Consider the following 16,418-nt stretch of genomic DNA (forward strand, 5'->3'; position numbering starts at 1 on the left):
GTGTGCTGTACAAAAGGGGTGCATGGGTAACTAAGGCAAAAAGATGTGAGCTGTTGTTTTTAAGGTCACACAGAATCCAGCTGAAAGGCAGAGCTTAGGTTTTCGTAGACTCAGGCCATCTAGCCCTAAGTTACTCATTAAAGGGAAAAAAAAAAGGAAATAGCAAGTCACAAATTACACAGCAACTATAATATCCACCATTGTCCCTTGTTTTTGAAAGCTTGTGAAGCTGGAGCAGTTATTTCCGCTGCCAAACTTCCAGCAGTAACACTTAAGAGTTGCCAGTATGGTATGATGCCATCAGTTTTCAAAACTTAGAAAGGCTCATTGAGTTTTACTGAGGTTTCTTACACAATCTACTTCCTTTAAGGCCAAGGGAGCCAACCCCGATTGAGAGAAGTTACAGAATGAATAAACGTTATGGTATCAACGTAGAAATTATGTCGCTTCCCTTCCTCACTTCAATTTCCAGCGCCACCGGTCATCACCACCAACGCACAGCACCACGCAGGCTTGCGTTCCCACCCTCCCCTCCCTTTGGCGGACTGTTCTGGAGCAACCCTCGTACCCATTTCAGAGAAGGTAAATTAATATCCTAAGGTAATAAAGTGGCTCCCTAAGTGAGACAACTTGGGGAGGACTTTTTTTTTTTTTAACCTACATCTCAAGTAAGACAAATGAATGTCACAGGAGGTTGGTTATAATAGCGGTTTTATCATAAGACTGGCAGAGTTACAGTCACTGTAAATCATAACTGTTGTTGGATTTCTACTTTACATAGTCGTACTTATGAGTCTACTCTTGTAAGCCAGAAAAATTATTTTACAATTAGTTTAGACATGTCTGAGCCCAGAAGGAAAATTTCAATTTCAATCATCTTATTTTCCTTGAACAGAACCCAGTGCTACCAAAAAAACAGGTCAACTCAACTTTTCACGCATGGGTGTCTAACCATTTTCCAGAGTTGAACAAACTCATAAATGCAAGTGCTCAAAATCTTATGTTTTCAAACTACAGTATAATATGGCAATCATGGGTTTCCTGTGCACTAAAGAAAAACAAACATGTAAACAAACAAAAAATAAGCTTGAAATCTCATTTTTAGAGTAGAATACAGTCACGGTCTATAAAACCTAATACACACCCCTGAATTTGGATTGCAAATCTATCACTTAAAACATCTAGTAAATGACCCAATTTGTTTACACGGCCCTGTACCTTTTTACGACCTTTCCATAAAGAAGTTATTACATCCATTCCCTTTATTTTGTTTAAGAGTGTTTGAATGAGCCCCAGAACCACAAGCCAGTTAAACAAGCTCCCCTTTAGATGGATATGGTCTCATATAATTCACCACTACCGGAGAAATTTTCAAAACAATGTTTGTAGTTTGGAAACACCACACATTCCCATACACCAGAAGTATTTCCTGTGCTTTCTGCAGTTTTAAATGCTTGACAGATATATTAAGTAAGTTCTATTTTTTTCCATTTTTCCAACTAAAAGTGTGGCATTTGCACGTCTTCCAGAAGATTTGCACCTCTGACTGTTTTGCTATGGTAGGTTGGTCATTCAGAAATGCTTGTAAATGAAGATTGCAGGGGAAATGTGAAGTCCATACACTCTAATTGATTTCCTAGGATGTAAATGTTAGTTCTAAAAGGAAACCATTTTAAAGCTGTTAGTTTAATGGGGTACCCGACTGATGCCTATTAAAAGTTATCAGCACAAATTAAAGATAAATTTTATACCATGAAAGAAAACCTTTTCTAAAAAAATAAACATAGAGATCATTTGATTGCTAATTTTGCATTCTTCTTCTTGCTTATAAACCTCAAGCCTGCTAATATTCACAAGAAAACAGATTAAAACTACTGTTTCAAGGTTTAGCATTTATCAGTTAGGTAGCTAGACTCTGTCAATATCTCTCGCTATCTGAGCCAGGTTGTGACCTGGGAAACACCTGCTATTTTTAGACTGTTGATTTTTCTAGAAACAAACATTTTTGACTGCAGCGACTAACACAAAGTAAAGATACAGTTGAGCCCATCATACAGCTCTCCAATATACGTAAAACTGCATCTCGAACTCTAAGAGAACTCTGAGGGCCAGTCCCGTCTTTTGTAGAGGCAATTCACTTTCATGTCGACCCCAGAAATAGAGTGTACTTTTGTTTATAAATAAAAGCAAAGTCAGGAACAAAATGCATACTTACAGAGACACTGCTACTTCTTTAATAGGAAGCCAGGACCTTTGGTTACCTACAACATAAACACAGTTCCAGTGGAGGAGACCAGTATCCAGCACATCCCACCTCTGACTCGGGATGTGCAGATCAATGCTTTTCATACTGACACTATCCGATTTTCTTTCCTTGTTTTTATAGTGTTTCCATATCCAAGAATCACTACAAGGAATACAGCTGAATTTGATCTGTCCTTTGGGTAATCCGATGGTAAATCACACTCTAGTAAGAAGGAGTCTTTAGTATGTATTTCCATAGAGCAATTTGAAAACGTCAGAAGCTACTGTGTTTTCCTGTGTTCTTAAACAATGTGCACCCTATGTGTTATGTCTCCGGTTTAAAGGATGATAAATCAGAAATGAATACTGCAGGTTCCCCTTATTCCCAAACCCAGTAAGAAATTTCCAGTAAGGAACTGAATATTTCTTTCTTCTCTCTGCTCACATCTTAATCACATTTTAAGCAAATGTTCCTTCTTAGTACGCTGATTTTCAACATCGTCTGATGCCATAGGAAAAGAAATTATAATGCTTTAATCACTCTTAATTTGCATTTCTAATCACCTCAGACTATGAATGTGTGTGGCAGTATGGGAAACAAGCTGTGATTTATTCCTTGGTGGAAAAAAAAAAAAAAAAGGATAAGTAATAAGACTCTTTAAAAGACAGATGTCCTTATAAATACCCAGCAAAAATAACTGCCAGAAACAACATGAGATAAGTATCACGTAAGTCCAACTTCTGTTGTTAATGGTTTCTGATCTCTGTAGCGACTCAAAAGGCAGGTGCAATAGCCAGCTGGGCATATTTAAGCACGGAAGCCTATCTCCATCTTGCAAACATTGAAAAGCCTAAAATAGTAGCCACTCACCAACAAGGCTTTCCTCGAATGCAAAAAGCATAGCTTCAAAAAAAGTGGCATGGCATCTAGAAAGCACATCCACCAAGAAAACCCATTCTTTTCAAGTCCTTAAATACCACAAAATATTTCTAGCACTGTCTACAAGGGACCAGAATGAGCCTCACCAGAGAAATGCTGTAGTTACTCAATGTAGAGTAACCTCCTAGGAATTAATTTTCCACAAAACTTGAAAGCCTTTCCCTTAAGAGTGTTAAGGCTGTTTCCTTTGCTTCTTGCCACGTAAGAGCTTCATTGCACTAACTCAGTGTGCTGGAGGCTGCCTTCCTTGTACCACAGTCCCCTGATCCCTCACCCAGCCTCATTCCGCATGCCGTCCATTTTGTGAATGAAGTGTGAAAATAGCTCTTTGTTTACATAAAGGAGGCAACAGAGAGCAGTGTAGACACAGGGTTAGCTTATTTGAGTGTAACTGAGGCTGTACAGCCTGCCCTTCTCACCAGTTCAGAACGGCCAAACACGCCTAATGACCGGGACAAAATTGCAACAAGAAGCAGTCAACTACACACTCCAAAGCAGAACTCCGCTACCACATGCCTGCTTCGAAAATAACTGAAAATGAAGGGTTTTCACCATCTCTGAAACAGGGAGACAACCTTCTCTTTTATTCTGTTCGTTAAGTGCAAACTCTGCACAAAGCACACTGCGAACAGCATCAGGGCCTTTGAATATACCCATCTGGGACACCTTTCCACTATTTTCTTGCCTCTACTCCTACTCAACACTAGACTCTTCTTGTCTCCCACGGGATATGCCTTTTCATGCCTGTCTTCTTTTGTGCAGGCTGTTCCCTCGGCCTAGAATGTTCTCTTTTCCTCTCCCAGACCCACTTCAAAATAGGTCACCTGCCCCGTGGGAACTTTCCTCCTTGCACTTCTCTTCCAAGCAGGATCAACCACTTAGTCAATCAACAGAAGATTTTTGAAGTGCAATAAAGCACCCCGTGCTCCCATAGCACTTTGAGCACGGCACGGCCAGACCATGAGAAAAGGGAGGATCCGTCATCATTCTTGGACAGAGCTTCTCAAGGACAGAACTGCATCTTAGTCTTTGTGTATCCAGCACCTAGTGCAGAGCTTAGCCAGGAGCAGATGCTTATAAATATTTGCTGAATAAAAGCAATGTTCTAATAAAACATTAGACCATTTAACTCATGAAGGAAGAAGCATGTGACTCTGAGTCCTGGCCTGGAGTCAGACCTAGGTCCAAACATTGACCAGCTCTGAGATCTTGGCTAAGCTACTTAGCTAGTGAAGCCCTGGTGTTTTTCCTCATACCTTATGGGGAGGTTATAAAGATAAGCTCTAAACTGTCTGCAAACACTGAGCACAAGTGTGGCAACTAACAGGCACTCAGAAGGTGTCATTATTAAGCATTACAAAACCAGAGACCCACCGTGAGATCTTTAGACCCGTCTACCCACCCACAAAGAATGCATCCAAATACTGCCCTTCCTGTGTCTCTCCTGAGAGCTCTTACTGGCTTACTGGTGTCTTATCAGGACACAGAGCAGCAGTGCAAATGGATATCCTTGCATTCACCATCAATGTGCCTCGAGCTGTTTGGTGATGTTGGTTTCCCTCAGAAAGACAGACCCTCCATCCCCCACTCCCTGCTACAACCCAAAACACAGCTCATTTGATTGAGAAATGGCTCAACTACTATCCAATAGGGTAAAAGCCAAGTTAAAAAAAAAAAATCATAGTTTGACAAGAAAGCAAAATTAGTGAAGCCAGCCTGACAAAAACAAGGTTTGGCTTAGGCAAAAGTCAAATGAACAGGAAAGAGGCTGCGCAGTCACCAGGGGACTGGAAATAACTGCTTGGAGATGGCATATGAAGTCTAATGTGAAGTCAGGTAACAGAATTGGCTAAGCTCCATTTAGTATGTGCTCTCATGAAGTAAAAGGCAAAACAAGCTAATGCTACCCAAAAAAATCACAGTTAATAACTTGACTTTAACGATAAATGTAATTAGTATAACTCCTCTTTAAAATTTTTAGCTCCTTTTGTTCTCACATTTAGAAACTTCACAAATAAAATTTTGGTCATTTAATCCTATTTTAGGCAAGCCATTCAAATCCACAGCTATGAATTTACTTCCTGATGTTCTTGACTTTTGAGAGAAATTTGAACTTCTGAAAGGAATATCCTATATATTAAAATGTAAATAAAAATTAAAGTCACTCGGGGCCTCTGGGTGGCTCAGTGTCTGCCTTCGGCCCAGGGCGTGATCCCAGGGTCCTGGGATCAAGCCCCGCATCAGGCTCCCTGCTCCGCTGGGAAGCCTGCTTCTTCCTCTCCCACTCCCCCGGCTTGTGTTCCCTCTCTCCTGGCTGTCTTTCTCTGTCAAATAAATAAATAAAAAATCTTTAAAAAAAAAAATTTTAAGTCACTCATTAAATCCATTCAAAAGAATAATAGGTTGTGCTTTCTAGAGCCCACCAAGCCATGCTCATTTATTCATTCCTATGGTACTTTTACCAGTGAGACATCCTGCTAAGTGAAATGTTTAAAATTATTGTTTTAAAAAAAACCTCCCTTGTGGAACCAAGCGTTCCTACGTCAACCATCCTCTTCATCAACATCAATAAACCAAACTAATGGAATAAACATCATCTATCTATGGACCTAGTACACTTGCTTAAAATAAAGTCTGGACATGTAATAGTAATAATTCTAAAGGTGGTATCTCAAGTTATTTCCCAAACTATCAGATTTCTACCCCAACAGAAATACTATAATATATATTAGCCAGATTATCTGTTCTATTTAATTAATGTGATTATTTTCAGATTGTTTTCCTCAGTATTCCTGTAAGTTATGTTTCAGGATCAAGGCTATCCCATCTTCCTTTACAACCCACAAAGCATGCAACCCTCTAAAATAATAAAGAATGGGTTTCATACGAAGCATCAGAATGTTAAAACTAGAATTCCATTTGCCCAGTTGGTTCTTTATGTAAGGAAAAATACATCACCACATTAGCAGTTTAATACGGTTGTACTCAACAGTGACCTAGACAAAGTCACTTTAGCCCTTTGGGTCTCACTTTACACATCGGTGAGGACAGGTTCTCGGGATCCTTCCAGTCCTAACATTCCACGCACCGTATTTATTGTTGATGTCTACACTGTGCATCTGTGAGCCACAAGCAGAAGATGGAAAGCATGCTGCTTTTGGAGGCATCTCAGCCATTAAAAATTTACCATTCTTCAGATCCTTGGTCCACATTGCACAACACCCCATCTTCGGGAAACACAGAGGTATGCACTGCAATGGCACTTTTAAGAAAGTAACTAGCACCAGTTCTAGGAAACCTACCCACTTGCTTGGTACCTTCTTATTTGGTAACATGGTATATTAACCAAAATTGTAATGTAGTACTCTGATTAGCATATCACATCACAATCAATAAATAAACAAGCTTATCTTCTTATGAGAAATGTAAAACAACGTGGAAGTCCCAAGACCAAAAAAGACACCTTCAAAGATGACCTACTATTACAGTCAACACCATAGTCTTACTTTTTAATAAGGCACTACATCCAGAACCATCCAACAAATATTTATTGAGCACATTCTACATATAATCTCATTCCAGGTGCTAAATCTCGCACAAAGAGCATGTTGAATAAGGTCCACACTCTCAGGAACTTACGTACTCTGGGGGCGGTGGGTGGGGTAGGTTTACAATTACTTAAGTGATTAATACCGAAAAGAAAATCAAAAAGTGATCATAAGTACTATGCAGTTAATTTACACCTTGATGTGATAGTGAGGGCTGGCTAATTCGGATTAAGCGGGCAGAACAAGACCTCACTGAGAAGATGATCCATTTAATTTAGAAGACGGTAAGGTGCTATCCACGCACAAGCACCTGATCAGTGTTGCCCACAGAAACAACAACCACTGAGCGAGGCTTGCAACCCCATACCGTGTGTGTCATGTCCCCTGCTTCATCTCATTCCCCAGTCCCCAACCCTTGACGAATAAGGTAGAAACACAAGAAGCTGCAAGAAGGAGGCTTTAAAAAAAGGCCATATCCTTTCCTTACTCTAGGTCCTTCAAGCCTCAGCTTGGCCTCAGCTGCCCAGCAGGGAGGAGAAGAGTGAAGGGTTGGAATTCCAAAATGACTGAAATGCTCAGTAGCTAAAAGAGTGAAGATGGCTAACAATCAATATGGCAGGCATACTGATCAATCAGGAAGGAGGCCAGCAGGGTTGAAGTAGTATCCCAGAGGTCCTGAGCTGTGTCAAATATTAACCTTGTAGTTTCTGACTCATAGATGGTCAGTTTGTCCTAAAAGGGTAGCACTGGCTCCTTCCCAACCCATATGGAATATTTCAATATTTTAACAATCTGTATGGTAGTACTGGGGCATACCAACTAAAAATCAACCACTAGAGGTGTCCTTAGGAAATAAGAGAGATTACAAAAAACAAAAAACAAAAACAAAAAAACCCCCAAAACACAGTTGGAGGTAGTGGTAGAGAAAAATAACAGAGAGACTGTTGTTTAATAAATGAGTTACATAGAAATTATACAGCATCGTATAGAGATATTCAGGCTACATATGGTACTTCCAGATAAAACAATCAGAAACATCAAAATTAGACTAAGTAAATAAAGGGACTTGTATGACCGTTTTGATTAACACAAATAGAAACCTATGGGGAACATTTCAGCAATTTTGGAAACATTTTTTGGGGGTGGGATACAAACATTATGAATGCATTGATTCAATTTTTTATTTACTTAACATATAGCCCATTATGATTAGAATTCTGTCTCTACAAAAAGGGTGCAAGTTTGTAAAAAAAACAGAATTTTAGCACTATAAAGGTTGAAAAAAACATGAAGTGGAAGAGAATATACAGAAGATCTGTAAAAAGTAAGTGTCAGGAAGGATGAAATAAGAATAGACTTTCAAGCTAAGATTTTTGTGTCTGAGATGGAGCTCTACAAAACCTCACCACTGGGGAACCTTTAGTGTCAGATCCTGGTCTCTATTTCAAACTACTTAACAGATAATATACTAGTCCCTAAAGCTTCCTACAGACCTGAACACCTTTTGGAGGTAAATTTAATATATGTCAGATTAACTGTAAAAGATAACAGTCGGTAGGAGGGAAATGTTACCAAAAAAATAGAATGGGGCTTTTTTGGTCACCAATTGTGAAAAACAATATTCATCATTACATAATGGCACTTCGCTTCTTCAACTTCCTCAACAGTCTCAAACAGAGCAGAGAACAAGGAGGAAGTTTTCTTTAAAAAAAAAAAAAAAAAGGCCTCTAAAAACAAAAATAAATGTCACAAAGGTCACACACTACAACTTATAGACTAACTCGCAGGAAGTCCCTTTAGCACAAGGTCAGAACCTATCTACTCTTGGACACTATTCTAAGGATTATGATTATCTATCTTCAGTAAAATAGAGCTTTGAAGCTACCCCCTTGAAAGGGTAGGGGGGGGTGGACACAGCTTTGTGGGGCACAGGCACATGGCAAGAGGAGGAGGAGTAAGCTGGCATTAAAAAAAAGAGAGAGAGACAGGGAAGCCACAAACACAAGATACATGTATTCAGAAAGGCATTCCTAGAGGACCATTTGTCCCCAAAGTAAATGGCCCCACGGGCCACGAAAGTTCTTGAGGAAAAGAGCACATACAACAAATGATCCTCATAAGCATAACCCTAACAAACAGAGACATATTCCAAATCTGCACTCAAAATGGTTAAAGAGAATGAGAACCGGAAGCACATTTTGGCTCCATGGGTAAGTTAAAATCACTCACCAATGACACAAAGTGGATGAGGCCTTACTCTAACAACTTTGCGACTGGGTGTCTATTTGAGCGATATGCAATTGATTAAGTAAGCTTTGTTTCTTTTTGTTTTTTGATGCATAGGATTCCTTCTTCTACAACGCAGAAGCACCATCCCAGAACTTACTGGTTTCATAGCAGGCATTCTCCTCTAAGTGAGTGCACACAGATATCAGTCATTTTTCCCATGGTCATACGGGAAGTACAGGTCAGAAACCCTATATAAGTGAGCATTCTTATCTTTTATCTCCTTCTTTACGTTACATCTGGAGACCCTTGGTTTATATGTGAGACGTCAGGGTTAGAAGTCAGGTTAAGAATTAAGGACACAAAGGTAACTTGCAATATTGGAGGATAAAGCTATTCTCACAGCAAAGTGGCAAGAATTGCAATATAGTATTAGGTCAAAAACCAGGTAACGAATGATAACAGGGTACCTGACGCAGATCCTTCAAAATGAATTTTTAAGCACCTCCACGTGATCCGATCGAAATCCAAATATCTAGCATTGGCTATAGCAATCAATTTCTATTTATTTATAACACCTCTTGGGACTCCAAGTTACTACTGAGATGAGGCAGTCCTGGGGATCTGATTGAATCAACACCTGGGAATTTAGAATACCAGAGAAAGGAGAAAAGACAGCATCATTGGGGAGAGGTCTCTAAAAGCATGAATGAGTGCCTATAGTCACAATAAATAGATCAATTTGGACATTTGGCACTTAGAAGACCTTTCACAAGACGATGCAAGGTACACACTGGGCCAATGACATTTCTGTGGGGCATCTCCCGAAGGGTTTATACTTCCAGAATTGGGCAATCATCAAAATTGAGAATAACAAGAGGGTAATCAAAAATCAATCATAACTCACTACGAGGGCAAAAAAATCCCACCTAAGGGAATGGGATATTTTAACCCCTCCCCCAAAAAAAGAAGAAGAAAAAGAAGTTCCAGCAAATTTGTTCACATTCCAGGGGGATCATCATTGGCACCTACCTGTTATCCTCAAATCTTGGAACCCTGAAGCATAAAATCAACCTGAGCATGTGCAGGAAAATAGCTCTATATTGCCCCCTAGTGCTGGATAGTTCCACTTCTCCTGAGGCTAAAAACTACAAGGTGAGTAGTTCTCTACCTCTAGTTCCTTCCTGCTGCCAACCCTCCCAAGAACTAAACATAGCCCAATCCTCTACCCACTGATTAGGAAACAGCCAGGCTATTTTTAGCATCATGCAACTTAGGAATGGAAATGGCCCAGCCTCTGATGGTAACAGAATGTGTGTGGCCTGGCTTAATGAACTCACCTCTCCAGAGGGTGTGAACCAACTCAGTAAAGTGGCCAATGACCACATGAGAGCTTTGGGGTCCATTACAAAGTGATGACGACGGTAGGTGCATCACAAGAAAGAATGACAATCAGAGGCACAAGTAGCAAAGGGAAACGGAAGGTGAAGGATGCCAGGGCAGGCTTAAGAAAACAGCGCAGTAGGAGAAATGATAATGGCACAGGAACAATAAAATATAGAAGACAGAAGCCAGGAATATTGTGCATTGTCATTTTGGAGAAGCAGGTCTGGTAAGAAGCAATATTTTGAACTGGACATTTATTTTATACAAAAAAGAACAAAGGTTGGTCTGATCTGTCTCCTGCCAGGGTACAGCTGGTGCTGGGGCTCCTTTGATCACTTTACCCCAGTCCTCTGCAGCTCCCGTGATTAGAGATAGATTCCCTAGGCTGCCCTTTGATCAGCAGCTCAAGCGGCCTGCAGGTGCCATGTGCCATCACATTAGCAAGTTGTAAGAAGCAACTACATTAATATTGGCTGATAGATAGATGGCTGCACAAACAACGCATACAAATAATGTCTACAAAAGTCCCAGGAATCCTTATTTAATCTATCTTTGTACTTTAAAACTTTCTGTGCTTTCTTAAGGATGAACACTTCAGAGAGCTTAAATTCAAAGTCAAAGCCTGAAAATACCCCAATATATAAAGAAAAAGTTTGCTGTGACTTAAAAACACAGCACACAACATTCTGATTTTCTAGGTATGCTGCTTGGGCTCATTTCCCCTGGCTAATAAAGTGACAGCATTCTTGCATTCGTAATAGATGGCATACAAAGCAGTGAAAACATGTACATTTCTTTTCAAATAACATTAAGAGCCACCACTTGTAAACAGGGTATTTAATATTCTAATTTTAGACAGCCTACATTAACATTGTGGTTTCATGTGCAGTATAAAATTTCTATTTACAAAGTATTCTCGAAAATGACTTCATAATGGTAGATCAAGAGAAAAAGAGTTTAGAAATTGAATGATGTAAATCATATGGGGTTCAGAGGCTAAGCAAATTACACACCCTGAAGCTGCCCTGGCTTTATGAAAGGAGCCTTTCTCCAGCTCTGTGCAATCCCAGCCCAAGGGAACTTGCATCTGAGAGTTTTCTAAACATTTCAGGTACACTTGAAAGCTGAAAGTAATTCTCATTTCCTATGCAGGATTAAGTCGTTTCCAGCACACACAAAATAGCAGTCATTCACCAACACATATAAAAACACACACCAGAAAGGTAAGGACTTCAGAGTACAAAGGCACATTAAAAAAAAAAAAAAATAGAGCGCAAGAGAAATACAGTTTTTAACTCCCCCTTAAAACGTCCACACGGCCTCTTGACCTCTATATTTCCTATCTACTTACTGATTAATTGATGCCTTTCCACTCGGAGTGCTTCAATTAATGTGGCTGAGACATTTCCTCCAACACCCCCCTCCCCACGAAAAAGAAAATCTGAGTAAAGTCAAACATGCCAAGACTCATTCATTTTGGATTCATTTTTAGAGGCAGTTCTTGAACTTAAAACTCTGGCAAGGAAAGGTTCTGCAATGTGCGTTTGAACTGACGTTCACAATCGCTCCCAGAATGTCCTCTCTAACTGAGCCAGCAGTGGCACTCACGTTGCCCTGTTACAGCTTTGTGGCAGCTCCCGAAGTTGCAAACTGCACGTAACCTCCTAAAGTCCATGCCAATGAACGCAGCGCGCATTTGCATGGATAGAGAGACGATTATACCCTCGCAGGCTGGTGTACATCACACACCAACGCACAATGCCAACGTAACACACACAGCGAGAAACAAGAAAGGGGAGAAAGGGGTAAAAGACTCACCGTTCTGTTCCTTGTTGCTGGAGTACTGGAATTTACTACTCAGGTTGGACTCAGCCTGAGTCCCGTGTCTCTGGCCGGCCAGGGCAGATGTCAGCAGGAGAAGCCCGAAGAGGAGCATTTGGCTGACTGGGGCGAGAACTCACTCACGGCGGGCACTTTGGAAGCAGCGACTCCTGAGTCTCTTTCACCACCGCCAGGGGAAGGCTGCACTGGGGTGGAAGCGCCGAGCCTGCTCTGGCAGCAGAGAATCGCAGGGTAGTTTCCACATAATCCCATCCAAAACTTTTTCCTAGAGCCCTCTTCTGTGTCTCCAGTTTTTGAAAAGGATCAAAGCAAAACCTGGACCTGAACCAGTTTCCCAAGGTTTAAACAAATCCTGAGCTGTGCCGAAGTGGTGGGGGTGGGGGTGAAGACGAGGGAGGAAAGAGGGGGTGGGGACGCGGGGGAGCCGGGGGAGCGGCGAGAAGTCACCAGCAAGTTGCTGGGAGCACCTGTCAGTTCGGGGGACAGGACAGAGGCGAAAACTCAAGGGTCGCGCGAAGCCAGCCTCGAAGCCAAGTTGGCGGCGAGCAGTTTCTGATCAATAACAAAGCTGCCAATAGATGCGCTCTCCGGGCGCCCCTCTCCCCCGCCCCACCCCCACCCCCGAAGGGGGAGGGGGAAGAAACAAGGCTAGGGCGCCGCGGCGGGTCCCGGGGGCCGCGGAGCCGGAGCGAGGCCGGGGGAGGGGGGGGGTGGGCTCCGGGCCGAGGCCGCCCCGGGCGCGGGCGGAGGGAGGCCGCGGGGCTCTCGCTCCCCAGCCCGGCGCTCAGCCTGCGCCCGGTCCCGACCGCCGCGGCGCGGATCCCGGCACCTGGCTGGAGTTTTCCGCGACCAAAGTTCACCTTGTTTGGGTGCGTCCCCCGCTCCAGGAAGCCAAGGGAAGTTCGGCAGCTCGGGGTCACCGCGGGGCTCCGGTCGTTCCCCGTCCCCTCCCCCCACGCCTAGGGCTCCGCGCAAACCTCGGGGCTCCGCGCGGCGTCTCGGCACCGGGTTGAGAGGGAAGGCCGGCGGCCCTAGGCTCCGGCTTGTCCCCTCCCCTTGTCTACCTTCCCCCAGCCGGCGGTCGGGAGGAGGGGGCCGTGGGCAGAGCCCGGGCGGAGCGCGCGGCTGGCGAGCGGGGGAGGCTGAGCCGCTCTCCCGCGGGCGACCGCAGGGGCGGGCGAGGGTCGGCGCCTCCGGGAGGGGCAGCCCCGGGCCGCGTCCGCTCGCGCCGACTTTGGCCGCCAACTGGCGGTCCAACAGGTGCTGGCACAGACAGGGGGTGCTGCGGGACTCGCCGCAGACAGCACCCAAAGGGCCCTGGCGAGGAATGCAGCCAGAGCGGCCCCTGGTTTCCTTCCCCCCAGGACGCCCCTAGCCCCAAATAAAGAGCAAGATGGGTGGCGAGGGGTACTGCAAACGCAAAAATGAGTGGAGAAGAACTTCCTGCAACTTTCCCTCTTCCCCCGCCCCCGTGGTCGTGACTCGTCATTAATTTCTGAGGGGATCCCCATTCCCAAAGTCTTGGCCAGAGTTTCTGGACCGAAGGAACAAGGGAAATTGGATTTCAAAAATTTCCCTTCGGTTTCCAGCTCTCTGAAGCGGGATGGATAAAACAAAAGTAAAGACAAACGGCCAGCACATTAACAGCAACATCCATTCATTTAGCAAACACTATTTGTTGAATGCCTACTGTGTCAGGCAGTGTTCTAGGAGCTGGGGCGGCAGTAGTAGTAAAAATACAAAAGGCTCTGTCCTCGTGAAACTTGCATACTAGCTGGACTGCATTAAATTAGTATCAGCCAAGTCCCCTGGCCAGCAAATCAGAAATAGCACCCGACCGACCTCTTGTTAAATAAGGCAATGCAAACAATTCGACCCTTTATGGTGTTCCACTGGGTGTTTGAAGAAAGGTATATGCCAAAGTACTGGGGGAGTCTCAAATGCCTCTTTTTCAGAAGTTGCCCTTCCTGGCCCTGCATGGCCGTTTACTGAGTCGGCTGCCCTGAAAAAGGATCCAGGGATAGCTTGGAGAAGGCACATACGCCTACTGAACCAAACCAGGAGCTGACCCTTTCTCAATCATGCTGAAAATGCCAAGCCCCCTTCCTGTATTTGGACACCCACTGAGACCAACCAACTTGACCTCTCTGTAATACCCTGGTCCTCTTCTTTTTTGCCTCTTAAAATTCTAATAAGCTCAATTCGTCTTTACTCACCTACCCCACTCATTTATTCTTATTTCTTTACCTTTTCTATCTTCTACCGTGCAGGGTAACAAGGCAATTAAACAAGGCCCGGTCTTTGACTTTAAAGAACTTACAGGTTAGCCAACAAAGGCTAGTTATTCTATGTACTTTAGCAGCTTCTCAACACAAGTGTGAATCCATATTTGCACAATAAATATGTTCCCAAAATGTTTTGTAGATTTGTGAAGGAGAGGGGCAGCCTTCCCAATTATAATAACATAATGAGACTTGTTATATAAAAGACATGCTTTATGAGTGTGTTTTAATCTATTCGTAATAAAACTAATTACTCCCCAGTTTTTCTAATTTTGTAAGTTTAATTTTCTAATCAGGGTTTTTCTAAATGAGGCTGTTAAATATCCTTATAGTTGACATTTCTTGACCACCCACATAGACGGGGTGTGTGTGTGTGTGTGTGTGTGTGTGTGTGTGTGTGTGTGTGCCTGCAGATTTAATCCATTTGCTCTCGTGAGATTATAAGGGTGATGACTACTCTTTATTTTGTATCATTTCATATTGGCTAGAACAGTGCCTGGCTCAGGGGGATAATAAATAAACACTCCTGACTGACTGACAGGTTTCTTTATTGGAGTCACTTACATTCTCCCTGGAATTTCAGCATGAAGGTTGTATTTGAAAAGTTACAGATGATCTGGAATAATACTCCACCTCTGCGTTTTACCTCATCCATATTCTACAGATTGATTTGACGATCACCTTATAAATAAAGCCGGCCAGGTGCTCCTGCATGACCCCTAGACAAAATCGTGGTCACATTGCCTGGTTTCCTTTAGATGTACTTGCATTGTTGTTTCTTGAACTGCACTTGCCCTTGGCATAGTTGATTCTTTTAACACTTTATCCTCTGCCTGTCTTCCTGCTCCATTTTGCTTATAAACCTTTCCTAGAAAAGTGGGACCCTTGCACTGAAAGTAAATTTTATGTAATCCAGAGTCTGCACAATTACTAAACAATATATTTTGAATGAATATGGCTTTGTTTTGGCCTAAGGCATTTTCCTTGAGGAAAGGCATCTGTTCCGCCAACCAAGAGAAAATAATTGCAAACATTCTTTGTGGTTTTCATGTTTTCTTAAACCTTAGAAAGGAGTGCCCATTCAGGCTGAATGCAAGAACAGTGTTACCTACAAATTCCTGTTAAAGAACATGATAGAACGTACTTGGTTATTAACAATGATAATTTGAGGGAGAAAGGGTGGGTGTCACTATTAATTTTGTTGAAGTGGAATAAGATTTAAAACAAATTGGCCATTTAGCTAGTCATGTAACACCCAGGAGGGCAAGAACCACGGGGACATATTTTTGTCTCAGAAAATCAAATATTGCAAGTTTTCTTACTCTCTCTTCTTCTAATTCAATCCTAACACACACACACACACAGACACACTCACTCACATACACAGAGGTATATGTACAAAATTATTTTACAACTTTTCTCAGAACTTTAACTTTTCAGCATTTTAGTGGCAGATAATTGAGCATAACTTTCTGAAGTTCAAAAATCTCTGATCTACCTAAGTGTCCGCTGGGTTTCCAGAATGACTAACAAGCAACGCTTACATATACATTTAAATGAGACCAAGGGGGGCGCCTGGATGGCTCAGTCCTTAAGCCTCTGCCTTTGGCTCAGGGCCTGATTCCAGGGTCCTGGAATCGAGCCCCACATCAGGCTCCTCCGCTGGGAACCTGCTTCTTCCTCTCCTGCTCCCCCTGCCTGTGTTCCCTCTCTCACTGGCTGTCTCTCTCTGTCAAATAAATAAATAAAATCTTTAAAAAAATAAAAAATAAAAAAGCAAATGAGACCAGGGGCTGGAGGTATCATAGTAAGGAAATAAATGCCCACAGATCACTGCAGAAACAAAGAGAGTTCCAGGGGAAAAAAAAATTAAGTAGTAGAGAGACACCCTTTGCTCTCTCCACTCTCTCCACTCTCTCCAACCATCCCATCTTGAGAAACATATGATCT

The 16,418-nt window shown here is 42.7% G+C and overlaps 1 protein-coding gene across 4 annotated transcripts in view; it reads right to left on the reverse strand.

The window, feature by feature from the left end:
* The window catches only part of PDGFC (platelet derived growth factor C), a 199,875-nt gene extending 186,617 nt beyond the window's left edge, over positions 1 to 13,258 (reverse strand). For 2 of the 4 annotated variants that reach the window (XM_045798760.2, XM_087866546.1), the window contains exon 1: positions 12,163 to 12,897. In XM_045798760.2, coding sequence (XP_045654716.1) covers positions 12,163 to 12,280 — 118 coding nt within the window. In that variant the 5' untranslated portion in view covers positions 12,281 to 12,897. Of the gene's footprint in view, positions 1 to 12,162; positions 12,898 to 13,046 lie in introns of those variants that run through there. The other 2 variants (XM_045798759.2, XM_045798758.2) reach the window with 2 other exon arrangements.
* Positions 13,259 to 16,418: the final 3,160 nt, after the last annotated feature.

The sequence above is a fragment of the Ursus americanus genome, chromosome 13, assembly GCF_024610735.1.
Source record: "Ursus americanus isolate L20-20 chromosome 13, mUrsAme1.1.p, whole genome shotgun sequence".
In the NCBI taxonomy this organism is placed as follows: Eukaryota; Metazoa; Chordata; class Mammalia; order Carnivora; family Ursidae; genus Ursus; species Ursus americanus.